The sequence below is a fragment of the Coptis chinensis genome, chromosome 5, assembly GCF_015680905.1.
Source record: "Coptis chinensis isolate HL-2020 chromosome 5, ASM1568090v1, whole genome shotgun sequence".
In the NCBI taxonomy this organism is placed as follows: Eukaryota; Viridiplantae; Streptophyta; class Magnoliopsida; order Ranunculales; family Ranunculaceae; genus Coptis; species Coptis chinensis.
In genome coordinates, this window is record NC_141460.1 from 95,270,974 (window position 1) to 95,288,817 (window position 17,844).

Below are 17,844 nucleotides of genomic sequence, written 5' to 3' on the forward strand. Positions count from 1 at the left end.
TTTTTTGGGCCGAATTTTTAAACAAATTAGAATCTAAATTTTTGGATTTTTGACAAATAATTTCCATACATAATTTTTGCCGTCCACGAATTTACTAGCTGCAAGTGACCCAACTGTGACCAAGGAGAATATCCCGATATATCGACAAACGAAATCTATATATATATATTCATCTCTCAAAAGTTGAAAAGTTGATCATCTTCACTCCAAATTCCAAAAATGAAAAGCCCTAATTTAATGGACACGTGTCCATCTCTGATCAAACCCTCATTTCTCCTCCTAATCCTCCTTAATCTCTATTTACCAATCCATGCTAATCAAAGTATAGAATGGCAAATTCTAACAAAGAGAAATTTCTCAACTCAAATCCATCTCCATCCCCATATACTACTCTTAATCACACTCCCTTGTAAGTATATATAATGTTGCATTTTTCAAGTCTTAATATATTTATGGTATTTGCACCCACATTGCTTACATTTATTTTTTATATATATGTATGTTCTTCAGGGTCAGGTGAGTCTAGATCACTTATGAAACAAATAGCTAGTGTTTATAAGCATGATGATTTGAGGCTGATGATAATGTACAAGAATAAAGATAAGATGTTAGCAGATGTTCTTGGGGTTAATGAGGAGACAAGTATATTTATTTATAACCACGGTGTGTCGTATAGATATCGAGGGAGACTACGGGCACGGAATGTATTGTATTCGGTTAATTATCTTATCTCGGTCCCACCGGAAGAATTGCCTTTGAAGTTGTTGAAGAATAAAGAGGATTTGAATTTATTTTATGAATCGACAGATAAGGCTGTAGTTCTTTTTGAGTTTTGTGGATGGACGGATAAACTGATGAGTCAACGGAGGATGAATGGAAGTGAGAGTGGTTTTCTTCTAAGAGATGGTAATTAGTTTTGTTAATAACTGTTATTTTGTAGTTCATTTTGGGTTCTCAGAGACGATCGTAAAACCTTTGAAACGCAGGGATCATCTCTGGAGCAAATTTTTATGGAGAAAGAAATCTAAGTCCTGCATCTGGCCAGGAGGAAAACCAGAAGGTGTCTGTTAGATTTATATCACACGTAACAGTGAGACTGATTTTGCAACAGATATAGAAGGGAATGCACCAGGTAATGAAAATCCTGATTCAGTGTTTCTTTTGACTTAAAAACAGGGATCCAATAATGAAAAGCTAACTTGTGGTGCCGAAAGTGGACTTGGTGAAATTCCTTGTGTGGGTGGATTTACCTCAGCTTAATCAGAGTGCTACTTCAGAGACCGAAAGTATACAGTACCTGGTGCTGGGATGTCCTGTACCTTTGACGAATTCCAGAAGTTTGAAGCTTTCTTTTCGGAGTTTATGACACTATCTAGAGAGTTTTTCCTGCCACCTGAGAGGCAAAGTTTTGGTTTGGTTACAGAAAGATTTTTGCTTACATCTCTGGAGGCTAGAGATCATGATTCATGGGTTATGGTGATTCACGTTGCTGGATGTCCAAACTGTTCAAAAGTGCTCAAAGACGGAAATGATTTTAGAAGTGCATTGCACATGCACCATTCGCCTGTTACTGAGGTAGGATCATTTATCATTTTACTGACCATTGTCATCTATGTTAGCCTACTCAAAGTGAAACAGAAAAGTGAATATGAAGGTATTCCATAGGGAACTTAAAAGTGAGAATGAAGATACCAACACCACAAGAAACAAAGTAGGATGAATATAAATATATATCAAGCATCATGAGCTGTTTTCTGGACTCTTGCCCTCAGGATCCATGGTAGCAACTCATGCATCCAGTCTCTCGAGACACTCATGTTGCATTTGTTCTAAGTCAAGATTTGACGATTATAGGGGTTTCCTATCATGCGTGCATAGGTCTGTTTTGTTGCTTGTGAGGCTTTGCACATATTAAATGTTCCACTATCTATTCCACATCAATATTGTTTTATAGCAGTTAATAAGCGGCTTGTACTATTTTATTTTACGCTGTGTTTAATCAAGCCACTTACTGTTTAACATGCAGCTGGAACGTGAGGGAAATGATGCTGATTTTACTTTACCAGCAAACAAGCCATCAATGATTCTTTTTGTGGACAGATCATCTGAATCCTTGATTACTAAAAGAAAGAGCCAGGCTGCTCTCCAGGTATTCAGAAAGTTTGCACTGGACAATCATGTCTCAATTCAGACGGATTTAAAGGAAACTGTCACTCTTAGCAAATTTTCAGCACAGGCATTCCCAGGAAAGGAAGGTGGAAGTGCCTCAGATCAATCAAAACATCCAAGAAGGCACTCAACATTAACAAGGGTGGGCAGCTTAAAGAATAAGGTGTCTGTTATGGTTATAAATGAGGGAGAAAAGATTGTTTTGAATTTGAGTTATCCGCAGATGCACAGGGCAGGTCCATTCATGACATCTTGGCACTTCTGCTTCAACAGAAGAAACAAGCTAAATTAAGCTCTGTTGCAAAAGAGGTAGGGTTTTCGCTGTTATCTGATGATTTTGAGGTCAAATTAGCAGAGTTGTTGCAGCCAAGAGACCAATAGCAAATCCAACAAACCATTATTGGAAGTTCCAACAGGAAACATTGCTGAGAATGATGTGAATCCAGATAAGGCAAATGTTCATAATGATGAAATTTTAACTCTACTAGAGCCTGAGGACCTAACAGGAGTTGAGCCTTCCAAAATTAAAGAAAGGACAGTGACTTACATTGTGAAACACACTGAGATTATTCCTTCGTCACCAGATCAGATGACTGCAGACCGCTCCCTTCCACAGGATGTGATGGTGGAAGAGAAAAGCTCTACAGAGGCAGAAAAGTTGGATGTGCAAGAACCTACTAGGCTGAGATGTTTTGAGATTCTACTTTTCTGACTGTGGTTACCAGCTTCTGAACTCACTGACTGCAAGGTCAGAGATTCCATCAGTAGTTATAGTTGATCCCTTTTCTGAGCAACATTTTATCTATCCTCAACAAAAGAACTTTAGCTATTCTTCACTACAAGGCTTCCTTGATGGGTTTCTCAATGGGAGTCTTGTTCCATTTCAACGTTCGGAATCTGTTAGCAGAAGTCCTAGGGAAGCCACACAACCCCCATTTGTAAATCTTGATTTTCGGGAGTTTGATTCTATTCCTCGGGTCACAGCTCATACATTTTCCGAGCTAGTTTTGGGTTTCAATCAGTCTCACACTCGGAATTTCGGCCACTCTTGGGAGAATGATGTCCTGGTGCTTTTCAGCAACAGTTGGTGCGGGTTTTGTCAAAGAATGGAACTGGTGGTTCGAGAAGTATTTCGAGCCTTTAAGGGCTATGTCAACGTATTAAAGAGTGGAAACACGGAACGTCTTTAAATATTGGTATGCACTTCGCCATTTATATAGAAAGAACAGTTTATTATATAGATAGGTGTATGTAGGCTGATCCGTGGTTAGATTTTGGACAGATATACATGAAGATGCAAAGTTACCCGAGTTTCCACTGATTTTCTTAATGGATTGCACATCAAACGACTGCACTTCGCTTCTAAAATCCATGGGTCAAGTAAGTTTTTTAGAGGACAAATTCACCTTGTTTGCCTATTAGATAGTAGAAGTTCGATTGATTGTATTGTCTTTGAAATGAGCCGCACTTAACAATATACACAATGCTAATCAGATTGAACTCCTTATGAAACTGATGTTATTTCCAGCCCATAGAATATTTTTCGCTAAAAACCGACTTTGTGTCCTAGCAGCTTATCCTTTTATTTCTCTTTTGATGACTGAATGGACTCCTTTTCCATGTTTTACTTTCTTGGAAATTCATTTAATCTCCACAACATTTAGACCGCCTAAGAATGCTTCCTGCAACTTTGCTGAAGGCTCAGCTGTACAAATAATGTATAGAGCTAGAGGATCTTAAAGCCAATTTCTGCTTGTTGTTCCTCATTTTTCCTTTTTTCTTGTTTAAATATCAATGTGTTAATCTAGATTCTGCACATACTGGTCAAACTTAAATAGGAAATCTCTTTTTACTGTAAGTTTACTCAGTTACTTTAACAGCGTTGTACTTGTCTTTTGCAGAGGGAAGTTTATCCAGCATTGTTGTTATTTCCAGCCCAAAGGAAGACAGCTGTTTCTTACCGAGGAGATATGTCTGTAAATAATGTTATGAAGTTTCTAATTGATCATGGAAGCAATTCTCATCATCTCAATCAGGTGGAGGGTAATACTTCTTGAACCAATGACCTCCTCAAAGCATTTGAATTGTTTTATTTTCCTTGTCAAACGAATAAGTTCCATCGAGTGCGTATATACAGCATTAGTGTTGCATAATGACCTCATTTGTGCCATATACTGGTTTCCTGAAACATCAAGATAGTTGCAAGTACAAGCTACCTCTCAAACTCAATTTTGGGTTAGGTTAATCTGTAGTTACTTTATTCATAAGATGGATTACACATAATCAGGTTAAAGAAATTTATGAGAGAAAAATTGGAAATTAAAAAAGCGTAGAGAGACCTGAAGTAACAAAAACACTATCAATAAGCATCTCATTGGATCTAAAACCAATGATGCAGATGATGAGTGCTCATTCTGTCAATGGTGTTATTGAAGCAACTTATTGCATTGCACATATTTAGCTAGTGTCGCTAACACTGATGCGGGCTGAAACAGAAGGATATGGAAAGCAAGATGAATCTCATTCGTAAGCTTTGCCTATGAATGGAAATTATTTATGGTCTTCTGGAAAAGAAATGATGGAATGTTTATTTATACTAAACAAAGATTGAAAGAGTAGTTTGAAAATATTTCAGCAGAAAAAATGCATATGACAGACGTTGGAAGACTTTGATGAATTTCAATATCACAGTGCAATATGTTTTTTTTTTTGCCTTTTTCTCATAGTTTTCATTCTTGAGGTACACTAATGCAGTTTTTGCACAGTATCACTGTTGCATTCTCTGTTTCAATTTTGGTTACTTAGGCATTAAGTATTGCTCATCTCATATATCCAATGTTATTAAATAGTATTAGTTCTCATATATCTCATATATCCAATCTTGATTTAATATCACTTACCAAATTTGGTACTATAATTGTAGGCATTTTATGGACTGTACGTGGAAAAGGAAGCAGAGATGAGGTTAGAATAAAGGATTCATCTCCAGCTTTGATTCGAATTAAGGAAGATTCAGCTGCGAAGCGGGAGTACCTTGAAGTTTTACTGAACAAGACTCCAACCAGATCAACTGAAACCCACCCGACCGAATCTCACTCATCAAATGATTTACATGAAGCTACCCCTGATGTGCTTGTTGGCTCTATGCTTGTTTCTACTGACAAGCTTCTCAATGCACCTCCGTTTGATAAATCCGTGATTCTTATTGTGCAAGCAAATCAAAGTATAGGCTTTCAGGGTCTTATTATCAATAAGCATATGAGTTGGGAGTCTTTTGAAAAGCTAGACAAACACCTAGAGTTGGTGAGGCAGGCTCCTCTGTCTTTTGGCGGGCCAGTTATAGCACAAGGAATGCCTTTGGTCTGCATGACTCGGAGAATTACCCAGGAGAGTTACCCAGAAGTCCTCCCAAGTGTCTACTTTCTTGACCATTTGGCAACTGTTCGAGAACTTGAAGGTTTTAAATTAGGAAACAAATCCTCTGATGACTACTGGTTTTTCTTGGGCTACTCCAGTTGGGGTTGGGATCAACTATTTGCTGAAATTGCCGAGGGGGCATGGCAAATAAGTGATGATCCAGTGGGAGATTTCAATTGGCCGGGCAGCTGACGGTAATACTGACTGTTCTTTTTGTTCTTTGGAAAATAGATATTGGAGTTTCTGCAAATAGAATTGTATAGGAGCCAGCCAGACACAGACGTTTTGACTAGAGCAGAGAGGTTGGTATACGGTTTTGTGTTTACGTTCGTATTGATACCTGTTGTAGGTTTTAGTTGAAAAGGATAATTTCCAATGTATTTCAAGGATACTGTAGAAAAAAGAAAAATCTATTACTGACATGGATCACTGACCATTTTATCTGGTGTATCTATTGGTAATAAAACTTCGTGGAATATGCTACATAATTCAGTGTCAATTTCTATATGTTTCTTCATTACAAGATATGTTGAATGATTTTTATCTTTATCCTTTTAATTATATAGATGAGGAAAAAAAAACATAAATTCACTCACTAAATCAGCTAAGAAGTCGGACGACAAACTTTACCCGTCAGATGACAACATGCACTAGAGAACTGCATAGGGCTGGATCATCCATAATACTTGAAGTATGCCACATGACATTTATTGATGATCCAGCAGCTTGCTTCTGCACTCGTCACATCAATATAGACAGCTGAGGAGGGAATATCATGTAAAATTAGAGTCAGAGGCTCAGTATCATATTCAGTACTACCAATGAAACTGTCTCACCCTTTCTCAGTACAACAGATGCTTTCAGTGTCAGAGATGGCACTAGTGGTTTATAGTTTGATCTTTAGTTGAAAACAGTTGAACCAATAACATGATAACAATTTCGAAACCAAAAAAACTGCATTTGGCCGAATTTTATATATATGTAGTTAATTATAACATAATCTTACAAATCAGTGCAACACATTTAACAACGGAAAAGATTTGCAGGTTTTGGAGCACAGTTTTGGCTGTCGTACTATGTATATTTGGTCTCCATGACTGTTTTCCTTGTAAATGTCCTGATTCCTATGCCAAGTCCACAAGGCATACGTAGAATTTACAACCTGCAAACAGACAAGGCATAGGCTTATTTCGTACACTACTGCGGGTTCCAATACCCATGGGAGAGCAGCATCCAGGAAATATAAAAACACTACAGAGACAGAAGATACCTCTAATATTCCATGCCCAAAGCTGCTTTCTCTAAATGCACTCCATTCCGGTTGTTTGTCCAAACAAAATCTGCCTCTACCAGGGCCAGAGGAAATATTAAGATGGCACGTCCCTCCAAACTCTGGTATATTGTCTCCGCTCGATGGACACTTTCCAGGGTCATCCGCATGATCGACATCAACTTTTTTCAATATTCCTCCATCTCCGACTGTTATGTAAACAGGACCACATGGATCTAATGTATAGTTATACACTCGATTCATCCGCTCATATGCGTGAACCTATTAGGCATATAATCAGTCTCTCTTTAGTTACTGTTTTAACTCATTGATGGATTTCTTATATTATTGGAAAAGATAATAACATAAAATTGAACGAACTTACATGACCAGAAAAGACTATGTCAACACCATATTCATATAAAACTGACTCCATTTCCTGTCTCATGCATTCAAATTCCTGATAGTGTGATGAATAACTATTATACCAAGGTGAATGCCATGCAGCCACCAGCCATGGCGTCAAACTACGGTCGAATTGATGTAGATCTTTTTTTAGCCAAGCATACTGAGCACCTGTCATAAATGTATATCTTAAAATAGAATCACATCACAGAGCTATGTTAGACTGACATGCCAATGATATGAAACCAATACAACAGGGATGTGAAGTTGAAGTGGAATGAAGAATCCGACATGAATACAACAACAAATTGGGGAATCTGGTATGTTAAAAAATTTATGAGCTTATAAGTTAGATTTGAGTTGATCATATACCAGTACTATTGTAATCAACGTAAGCTCCCAACATTAGAAAATGTATTCCTCCTGCATTGAATGAGTAGTAAAAACTACTGTTGGAACCTGACTCTTCTGACGGAACAGAGAAACGTTCTGTATATGATTTGAAAGTGATTCCACCAGCTTGAGGCTCAATTTCATGGTTGCCTTCAATGACCATCATAGGCACTCTTGCCGTCAGAGGCTCCATAAACCTGCATTTTGAGTCCAACCATGTCAATGCGAAATAAATTGAAAAGAAAAACAAATACAAGGTGCAAGGTGCAAAATTTGGCCGCAATTCTCAGTATGCTTCAGTACTTCTTATAACCAGGAAAACAGAGAAAGTAACGTGTTGTATATGTAGCGAATGGTTTATCACCTTCCCCACCCATCCCAGCGAGGTTGATATGTCTCTCTGATTGGTGCATCAGGGAAGGCACAGGAAAAACATGGAGCTCCTTTCCCACCTGTGGTAAGATACTGATTGGCATAGCTCAAATCTCCAACCATTAATATCATTGCAGGGTCATTCTCGATCATATGATCAATAGTTGTTGTCGTATTGCTTGTCAACCCTAGGTCTCCAACAACTGCTATTCGTTTGGGAAACATGTGTGGGCTTGGCAAGGGTACAGTTTCAAAGACATGTTCTTTACTCATAGCTGACAAGGTACTATCCCCGCACTTGTAGTAATATCTCTTGCTTGGTTCAAGTCCTACATAGAACACAAGAACTGACAATAGTTAGTAAGAGTACTCTAATTAGTAACAACTAAATTCAACTTTTCTCCTCTTAAAGTGTCTTGACCACCTTAACAAGACAGGTAGCATTTCAGTTTTATGAACTTCTTTTACCTTCAAGCTTCACATGGTGAATTATCCCAGAAGTATAATTCAAAAGGCCTTCAAATGGATACAATTGGCTATACACAGTTGACACCCCTCTCTGAATAAAGTGATACATCCCGCTTTCTTTTCCATACCAAACTTCACTGGCCACAGTTGAAGGATCAAGGGGGGTTACATTAGGACCAATTTGAGCATCTCCTACCAAAAAAGAACAGTTTCTTAAGAAATTTCATAATGGTTAAGTCCATTGTGGCACTCTATCCACATCAATAAAATCCTCAAATCTAGTGAATAAAAAAAAACGTACTAAGCATAAATGTATATAGAACAACACAAATTACTCTAAGAATGAACTCGTAATATCGTTATAGTTTTAAAAAGGAGTGTAGAAAACTACCAGTAATCCAAGAGACCAACATAGAAGTAGGCGAAGAGATGGCAAGAGCAATCTGCTCTGGGAAGATGGAAGGAACTTTCTTAGTGAGCCTTGAGTGATTCATAGGCAAATCATCACTACCTCGACGTAAAGATGGATCAAAACGATGTGTAACAGGTTTAAATGGGCCTTCCACTGTTGATGGAATGCGTCTTTCTGCTACAATGAATTCTGTTAAGCAACAAAACATGATCAAAACTGTGCATATGTTAAAAATATCCATTACAAAATTTATTCTGAACATAGCATTTGAGTGCTTCTAGGAGAGTGTTCTTTTATATCTTTGGGTGGTAACACAGTTTTTGACTCTTTGAGTGGTGGAATTTGGATGCAAACAAGAGAGTGTCACTATAGTAGATAGTGGTACGTGTTTTTTCGGTAACTATAGTAGATAGTGATAGCGTGATACTGATATCTGACATCTTCCACTTTTGAAAAAGACTTCCTTTTTAAACTCTAACTTTTATGGTACCGTTTCGCCATTAATACCAAATCCATTATATATTTCGTTACTAGTGAATCCAGAATCCCTTGTTCTAGATTAAGATCAGGACATTGTTAAGGCCCATTTGAGATGCAGGCCCAACTAAAAAACTTTGTTGGTGCGTTTCAGTGTATGTAGTTCGGACTTTGGAAAACAGAAAAGCGCGCGTATTTAAAGTAGTAAACGTTTGCCTTTTGGAGTCTTGAAGATGATCCACATTTGAAGAATTCATTCATTTTAAACCGACCAGTGTTTTTTTCTGTTTGAATCTCCTCAAGGATGAAGAACAACAGAGAAGATCGAAGAAGAAACAAGAAAGAGATGCTGTTGCATGAGCACGTTGCGACTCTCGTTTAGTCCAGTCAATTAGGAATGGCGACTCTCTTATGTGGACTCCCGTTGACTCACGTTGACTCTCGTTTGACCGTCGCTATTTAGCTCTCAATGGTGGTTGTGTGTCCTTGGGGCTTCCTTGGAGGCTCTGTTCCCACCCAACAACAGCTAAAGGAAGCACCTTTAGTAGATCTCACTAAGAATAATGAAGGAAATGTTGAGAAAAGAGTTTCCTTTGCAGACAAAGTTCGCGGTGCTCAACCTCAACAACTGGACTTGGATTCTCTTCCAGTTCCAGAAATGAAAGGAAATATGCCGATGATTAAGCTACCAAAACAAGCAGTGGAACGAGGAAAGCTTTACTGTAAGTACAGCCTTGTTGGTAGACTAGACTTCAGAAAGCTCAATGTGGAAGAAGTTCGTAGAATTGCAATGGAAACTTGGAAGCCAAAGGGAGATTGGAAGATCATTCCTCTTGGTAAAGGATTTTTCATGATTCGGCTAACTTGCGAGGATGACTGGAAGAAGATATGGTGTGGCGGACCATGGAAATTCAAAGATCAAACTCTTCGACTAACAAAATGGACGCCTGATTTCGACCCCGACGTCCAGGTAAAATCTAGTGCTTTAGTTTGGATTACGTTTCCAAAACTTGGACAACAATATTGGGATTATGAAATCTTGATGTCAATGGGTAGAGGACTTGGCTCTCCTGTTGGTGTTGACAAACATACTATGCAAAGAGACTATAGTTTTTTTGCTTCAGTTTTGGTTGAAGTAGATCTTGCGAAACCGATACCAAACCAGATACTTGTTGAAGAGGATGAGCATACATCTTTCCTTCAAGAAGTTGAAGTTGAAAAACTCCCAAAGTATTGTGGTCACTGCAAATCTGTTGGGCACCTTGTTGCAGAGTGCAAGGCACTGCAAAAAGGATTTAGACGCGAAGAAGCAGTAGTGGCTGAGAAACAAGCTGAGGATGTGCAAAAACAGAAGAAAAATAAGAGGAATAGAAACAAGAACAAAAATGTACTGATCGAACCAATGAACAATGTCTCAGTTGAGACGATGGGTACAGTTCCCGTTGAGGTGCCTACTACAACAACAACTGAGGTGGTTCCAATTGATGTGGGCACCGTGGATAGTGTAGTTGAGCAGCAAGCAACTGAGGAGGATGCACAAACACAAGAAGATGGAATTGATCACGTTGATGCAATACCACAAGTTGGGGTAGCAGAACATATAGTTACTGATGTTGTTGCATTGCTTCCACTAGCTGTGGAAATGCAATCAAGGCAACCTTTGAATGCTCCGCAAGCGGAGGTTACAGCTACTAACTGCTCTCTAGCTGTTGAAAATTTTGTTTCTCCAACTCTGTGTAGTCTTACACACTACATTGCACCTCCACTCAGAGTCACTATGGCTGAAAATACAATTGTGCCGCAAGAGAATAGCCGAGCAGCTGATTCCTATTCTCCCATTGCGAGGACTATGAAGAGTGGAGGTTTAGAGCCCAATTCCTCTTCAACGATGAGAATGGCTGAGTTCAATTCTTCTTCCACCACTTTTGGAGAGGAAACAGGCTCAAATTATTGAATGAGGCAAATTCACTGCTAAGATCGGTTAATTGGGCTGACCCACCATGAGATGATGATGAAAATGCCGAGGATGGTAAAGAACCATGGCAGAAGATAGCAAAGAAAAAGTATAAGCCTGCATGGATGTCTCAGGAGCAGGTTGATGACGAGGATAACTCACAGGATGGTGATGAACCATGGCAGTTTCAAAAGGAGAAAGGAAGCAAGACAAAGGGGAAAGATGTGGATCTGACTCCTCTTCCACCCAGGGCAAGGAAAATTCCAGCAAGATATAAATGATTTATTTTTATTGGAAATACATATGGTTTAGACTTTGGAATGAAGGTTTTATCACCTTTATGGAATTTATTTTTTGGTTTCAAAGTGGGAACTTGATCCAGCCCAGGTGGTGCTTAACCCCTAGTTTGTAAACTTTTATTATATATAATATATTCACATTTTGCCTGGAAAAAAAAGATGCTGTTGCATTGTAATGACAACAACGACGAACAAGACCATGGGCAACGATGAACCTATATGCTTGTGTTTCGAAGTAACGAGTAGTAAGTAGAACGTACAGTTTAAGTTTGAAATCTGAAGACCGTGTATTACAAGTTTACAACAAATAACAAATTGAAAACTGTTCCAAGTACAATGAAGTGATGAACAATCTTGATAGAAGGACTAAATGAGTTCATGGCATTTTGTCGCATAGTCCCATCACAGTAACTTCTGCTTCGACAGTGAAAGCATCTTTCAAAACGGCAAGATAACTATGTAGCAGGAATTTCTGCCAACCAGATATGTCGTTTGATGCACTAAACCAATATGTAGCTGCAAAGGAAATATGAACTCAATTTTAATCAAGTCTTAATTAAACATATAATCCAACTCGATCACACGCACTGAGAAAATTAATGTATAAAATTTTGAAGCCTTTCCTTTTAAAAAGTACCTCCTTGGCATTTTTCTACGAACTAGCTTAGAGAAATTATATTACTGCATGGAAGTATGGAACTATGAAACCATTACCTTTAGATTGTATTATTCTTTGGTTTGATTGATTCATGAAGCGTAAGGTGAAGTCGACATACACAGTCCTTCCAGCTGGGAGTGCACTAGAATCAGCTAAAGCCAAGTACAAAGACACACTATTACCCTTTCCTTCACCAAAGCCATTAGGATAGAGCCTAACCAACCTGCAAAACATGGAAACAAGGGAAGGATTTTGATTTCATCGACACTGGGCCTAATAAAACATAACAGTGAAGCCCAAGATAATGAAGTGCTGAAAAGCATGAACTTGGGCAAAATTTTGCAAGCGTACCATTTGTGATCTCCTGCTGTGAAAGGTTCAGACTCTAAACATTCCTTCATGCTTCCCTTTTCTAGCTTAGGATAATTTTCTATCTTCCAAGTGTTCTTACAACTAGTGGCTCCTTTAATCATGGAAAGGCGCTCGCCTTTTCCTTGACTCTTTTCGTTACATGTAAATACCTCGGCTCCAAATACACACTCATCATCAACAAGATATCCATTAGAAGGGTCATTGAAAGTTTTAAGAGCGATCAATTGGTCGAAACCCCATTCAGTTTTCATTGCATGGAAACGCTTTCCTGTTGCCTTAACGTCTGGGAGGAGAAATACCATGAATTGTAAAGCATGTATATTAGTTGACATACAACTGTGCAACAACAAACTAAGACTGCAAAATATGGATTGTTGAGGTACCTTCCATCGTCAAGTACTTGTCACGTATCTGATCAAACAAAAAGAATCTGAAGACCACATTAACATGCCAACCAGGGGGTAAAGAATTTGTCTCTGCTATCACTAAGTAAAGAGACACATGCTCCTTAACATTTTTGTTCTTGTTTCCATTTGGAAAGAGGCATAATTTCCTGTGAGAACAAATTATTTAGCAACTGTAGGATGTTTAATCCTGATTTTAACATTAAAATTTAATGTATTTACATTAATTTTAAAAAGATTGCTTCAATTTGTTTAAATGGTGGTATAATATTATCAAAAAAAAAGGCGGTAGAATTAAGCCCATTACCTATTGGTTTGAATCATATTTTGGTACATTGGAAATATCAGCCTAATACATGAACACATGTTACCAAAGACAGAGTTCTATGGAATTGGGCCCAAGCTATTGGGTCTAAGGGCTGCAGTTAATGTTCTGAAAATCGGTCTAGGCAGCCGGAGGTCTATATATTATGTTGTGTGTATGACTATATATTATAATATATTTATTAGAAAAAAACCGTCTAGCACTGGGTGTCTAGGTGCTGCCTAGAAGACCTAGGCGTTCACCCACCGCCCCCTTTTTTTAGAACATTACTGAATATAGTGCCTCAAAATTATTATTATTATTATTATTATTATTTTTTGGGCATATTTTGAGTCCCTAAGATGAAATGGCCTCAATATCAATTCCTAGTTTAGTAACACGATTATCAAACGTACCATTTATATCCTCCGGCTTCAAAAATACTCGTTTCATATCTCTCTATTGAACATTTTTGAAGCAATGAGAATGATTGAATTGCAAATGTAAAATGTGTTGGTGGATCATCTCTGATTGATTCAAAAGTTCCTGTAGAATGATTTCGGAAAACAGATAGATTGTTAGATTCTCTACTGACTTCGTTTTCAAAGATAACTCTCTTGGACTGCAATTTCGTGGGCTGTATCATTTTTAGCCCAACCAATGACAATCCCTAAACCCTATACCCGGAGCTAGACCTAACCGAACTTAGTCCGATTAAAAGCTTTCTAGGCATTTGAACCTACTGGTTTTCCACACTTATGGTTTTTGGTTCCTCGTAACCACATCCAAATTCCAAAACCAGCAACTCCAAATAATAATGATCACATGGCATAGACCTTAAATCTTCAAAGTATTGAAATAAATATTGGGAGGTGGGTCATAATATCCAGAAAAACACATACACACGGATACTCTCACACACAGACAATGGGAAGCTAACTTACCTTCCTTGTCGTTTGGAATAGATTGGAAATCTGCCATAGTCTTTATCTGACAGCAATTAGATAACTAGATTATTGTTTTCTATGGCTTTTATAGGAAATTAAAGATTTCATATATTCTGCCTTGTATAGTTGTGTCTGGAATATCTTTCGTTCAGTTTTACATTTATTCTTTCTTGTGATTAGAGAAGCTTTCATTCTACGTAAATGATTCTACATAGTAATTAGCATTTTGCAAGAATGTATGCAATGGCCAATGATGTACGAATTATTTTGTAGTGATTCTTCAGAATAGTGTAATAATATAATATACACAGAGCAAAAATCTCACTGGCATTGTAAACAACAGAGGCTAATATATCGTATTTTGAAATTTAGATAAACACTAGATTTTGGACCCGGGCATACGCCCGGGATCTATTAAATATTTTGTGTGCTGAAAAGGCTTTATAAAATGTCTCACACAAATTTTCGAATCAGAATATATTTTTATTGAAAATAAATTGAAATATGTTAATAAGCGTGATTATGGTGCATAAGTACTTAGAAATTAAGAGATCAAATTGAGATAGCATCTTCACTTTATGGTTTAGGATATTAATCCATAATTTTCAAATAAAATTATCTTAAACTCGATCTAGCTTGTATAATAGTTTTTTTAGATTTATGGTGATTTAGCAGCAAATTTTCAAATCAAAATATATTTTTATTGAAAATCAACCGAAATACGTTAATGAGCAGCGATTATAGTGCATAAGTACTTGGAAACTAAGGGATCAAATTGAGATAGCCGAGCAACAATTATGGTGTATAAGTACTTGGAAACTAAGAGATCAAATTGAGATAGCCTCTTCACTTTGTGGTTTAGGATATTAATCCGTAATTTTCAAATAGAATTATCTTAAACTCGATCTAGCTTGTATAATAGTTTTATTAGATTTATGGTGATTTAACGGTAAATCATCACACTCGAATTTTACTAATAATGTGTACAAATCACTAAAATAGATTGATTGTTTCCATATCCTCAAAGAATACACTACTCCCACTTGAAAAGATTTATCACATGAGCGTGTCCTACTTAAGCGGGTGCCGTTATATTAAATTATTCTAAAAATATTATTAGCAACTATGCATAGCTATGAGATATGAAAATTATATTAATTACTCAATTAAATTTTTGCACCACTCTCTATAAAAAGGAAGCATCAAACTTTGATAAAACTCATCGACTTCTTTTCATTGTTAGTTTTAACAATTGAAGTTTGATTGAAGTTTTTTGAGAATGTCCAATTTGGTGAAGATAATATTGAAGCTACTTGAATAGCAATGCATTCCCAATCACAATAAAAGAAGTATGATAAACATTACTTAAAATGCAAAACTATATTTGTCGAGACATTTATTCCCCCTACATATAATACAAATATATTTTAGGGTTATTAGTTGAATGCATTTGCATCAAGTTTATGATTTTTCATTAATTATTCTTTGAGGTTAGTTTAATGTAGTACGTTGCATTCAGTTTCCAAATTCTCATTAATTATTCTTTGAGGTTAGTTCAATGCAGTTGCATTAAGTTTTCGATTTCCATCAATTATTATTTAAGGTTAGTTCAATTGCAATTGCATCCATTTTATAATATCCCGTTACTTATTCATTAAGGTTAATTCAGTACAGTTGTATCCAGTTTTTTATGTTTCGTTAATTAGTATTTGAGATTACTTTATTGAATTTGCATCCAGGTTCTAATCTCTCGTTAATTACTCTTTGAGGTTAGTTCAATACATCTGCATCCAATTTCGATTTTTACGTTAATTGTTTTTCTAGGTTAGTTCGATAGTTTACAATTTCTATACAGTTTGCATACATGTAAGAGTCTGTTTTTTTAAACTCACTTTCATTTTGGGTTCCTAATTACTCGTAATTACTCATGTGAGAAGGCTAAAAAAACCGACATTTATGCTTTGAGGTTAGTGCGATGCAGTTACATTCGACTTTCAATTTTCAGTTAACTATTTTTTGAGGATATTTCAATGCATTTGCATCCAATTTCTTATTTCCCGTTAGTTAATATCTTATTTTAGTTTAATGCAGTTGCATCTAGTTTTTGGTTTTTTGTTAATTATTCTTTGAGGTTAGTTCAATGCAGTTGCATCCAATTTCCGAATTTATGTTAATTGTTCTTTGAGGTTAGTTCAATACATTTGCATCAAGTTTTCAATTTCCCGTTAATTATTTTTTTAGGTTAGTTCAATGCAGTTACATCACATTTATAATTTCCCGATAATTATTCATTTAGGTTAGTTCAGTGTAGTTTCATCCATTTTTCAATGTTTCATTAATTAGTCTTTGCGATTAGTTCATTGCATTTGGATCTAGTTTTCGATTTCCCATTAATAACTCTTTAAGGTTAGTTTAATACATCTACATCTAGTCTCTGATTATTTATGCTTTGAGGTTAGTTCGATGCAATTATATCTGGTTTATGATTTCCCGTTAATTATTTTTTGAGATTATTTCAATGCATTTGCATTTAGTTTCCGATTTCCCACCAATTATTCTATGAGGTTAGTTTAATGCAGTTGCATTCGGTTTTTTATTTTATGTTAATTATTTTTTGAGTTTAGTTCAATGTATTTGCATCCAGTTTCCGATTTCTCGGCCTATTAATTATTATCTGAGGTTTGTTTGATGTATTTGCATACCGTTTTCGATTTCCCATTAAATATTTTTCAAGGATTTGTATACAATTTCTAATTTCCCTTTAGTTATTATCGGACGTTAGTTTAATGCAATTGCACCTAGGTTTTCAATTTCTAGTTAATTACTTTTTTAGTTTAGTTTATTGCATTTGCATAAAGTTTCTAATTTCCGTTAATTACTTTTTGAGCTCGGTTATGCATTTGAATCCAATTTCCGATTTCCTTTTAATTATCCAATGTGGTGTATAATACCAACTTCTAATCGATCCATCTCAGAGTGTCCTTGCAAACATGACATAAAAATAAATTATGTTTGATTTACTATGTGGGATCATTGAAGATTACCGGTTCCGATTTCCCATTAATTATTCTTTAAATTATGCATGACTTACTATGTAGAATCTTCAAAGATTATCGAATTTAACGGTGTTGTTATATTAATTATTTTGAAAAATATTTGTAAATATGCAAAACTTTTATATATTAATATTATATTGATCACTCAACCAAATTTCTTATACGCGTGAAAACCTTATTCTCCATTAAAAAAAATAACTCATGTACCTTTAATAAAACCATTCAACTTCATTTTGTTGTTTAATAATAGAAGTTTGATTGAAGTTTTGTGAGATTGCCTAATAAGATGAAGTTCATATATATTGTAGCTACTTGAATAGCAAAAGAGTTCCCAATCATCTGGAAAGAGATAAGATAAACATCATTTTAAATGCAAAACTATACTTACCGAGACATTCCCACAACATATAACCCAACTATGTTTTGAGGTTAGTTTAATGTATTTGAATCCGGTTTCTGATTTTCCG

General features: G+C 36.3%; 3 protein-coding genes across 4 annotated transcripts; 1 reads left to right on the forward strand and 2 right to left on the reverse strand.

Annotated features, from left to right (window-relative positions):
* The first annotated feature begins 200 nt into the window (after nucleotides 1–200).
* Nucleotides 201–6,071, forward strand: LOC147500423 (uncharacterized). Its single transcript, XM_086562062.1, is given in 11 exon segments — nucleotides 201–409; nucleotides 511–906; nucleotides 987–1,060; nucleotides 1,177–1,575; nucleotides 2,027–2,377; nucleotides 2,380–2,531; nucleotides 2,533–2,872; nucleotides 2,874–3,351; nucleotides 3,425–3,549; nucleotides 4,071–4,212; nucleotides 5,093–6,071. Coding segments are annotated over 11 exon segments (3,315 nt in total). The 5' UTR covers nucleotides 201–237; the 3' UTR covers nucleotides 5,779–6,071.
* Nucleotides 6,072–6,521: 450 nt separating this feature from the next.
* On the reverse strand, nucleotides 6,522–9,246 carry PAP23 (purple acid phosphatase 23). 2 transcript variants are annotated; one of them, XM_086562061.1, is made up of 7 exons: nucleotides 8,886–9,246; nucleotides 8,495–8,683; nucleotides 8,019–8,355; nucleotides 7,634–7,851; nucleotides 7,242–7,432; nucleotides 6,857–7,138; nucleotides 6,522–6,748 (listed from the first exon to the last, which is right to left on the reverse strand). In XM_086562061.1, the coding sequence occupies exons 1-7, from the start codon at nucleotides 9,166–9,168 to the stop codon at nucleotides 6,596–6,598; spliced, it is 1,653 nt and encodes a 550-aa protein (XP_086418187.1). In that variant the 5' UTR covers nucleotides 9,169–9,246; the 3' UTR covers nucleotides 6,522–6,595. The 2 variants fall into 2 exon arrangements, with proteins under 2 accessions (XP_086418187.1, XP_086418186.1); XM_086562060.1 differs by having other exon boundaries at nucleotides 8,495–8,686; nucleotides 8,886–9,245.
* A 2,636-nt stretch (nucleotides 9,247–11,882) lies between these two features.
* Nucleotides 11,883–14,374, reverse strand: LOC147500425 (TRAF-like family protein). The gene is made up of 6 exons (XM_086562063.1): nucleotides 14,319–14,374; nucleotides 13,791–13,920; nucleotides 13,050–13,219; nucleotides 12,646–12,949; nucleotides 12,351–12,517; nucleotides 11,883–12,152 (listed from the first exon to the last, which is right to left on the reverse strand). The coding sequence occupies exons 1-6, from the start codon at nucleotides 14,353–14,355 to the stop codon at nucleotides 12,013–12,015; spliced, it is 948 nt and encodes a 315-aa protein (XP_086418189.1). The 5' UTR covers nucleotides 14,356–14,374; the 3' UTR covers nucleotides 11,883–12,012.
* Between the last annotated feature and the right edge of the window lie 3,470 nt (nucleotides 14,375–17,844).

Bases quoted from the DNA above. Each gene is read 5' to 3' on its own strand.
- PAP23 (XM_086562060.1), bottom strand. From the start codon at position 9,168: ATGTTCAGAATAAATTTTGTAATGGATATTTTTAACATATGCACAGTT. The intron at 7,139-7,241 runs GTAAGTTCGTTC...TATGCCTAATAG, and splicing joins ACATAGTCTTTTCTGGTCAT to GTTCACGCATATGAGCGGAT. The intron at 6,749-6,856 runs GTATCTTCTGTC...GTCTGTTTGCAG, and splicing joins TTGGGCATGGAATATTAGAG to GTTGTAAATTCTACGTATGC.
- LOC147500425 (XM_086562063.1), bottom strand. From the start codon at position 14,355: ATGGCAGATTTCCAATCTATTCCAAACGACAAGGAAG. The intron at 13,921-14,318 runs GTAAGTTAGCTT...ATCATTCTACAG, and splicing joins TATTCCAAACGACAAGGAAG to GAACTTTTGAATCAATCAGA. The intron at 12,153-12,350 runs GTAATGGTTTCA...TTTCCTTTGCAG, and splicing joins AAGAATAATACAATCTAAAG to CTACATATTGGTTTAGTGCA.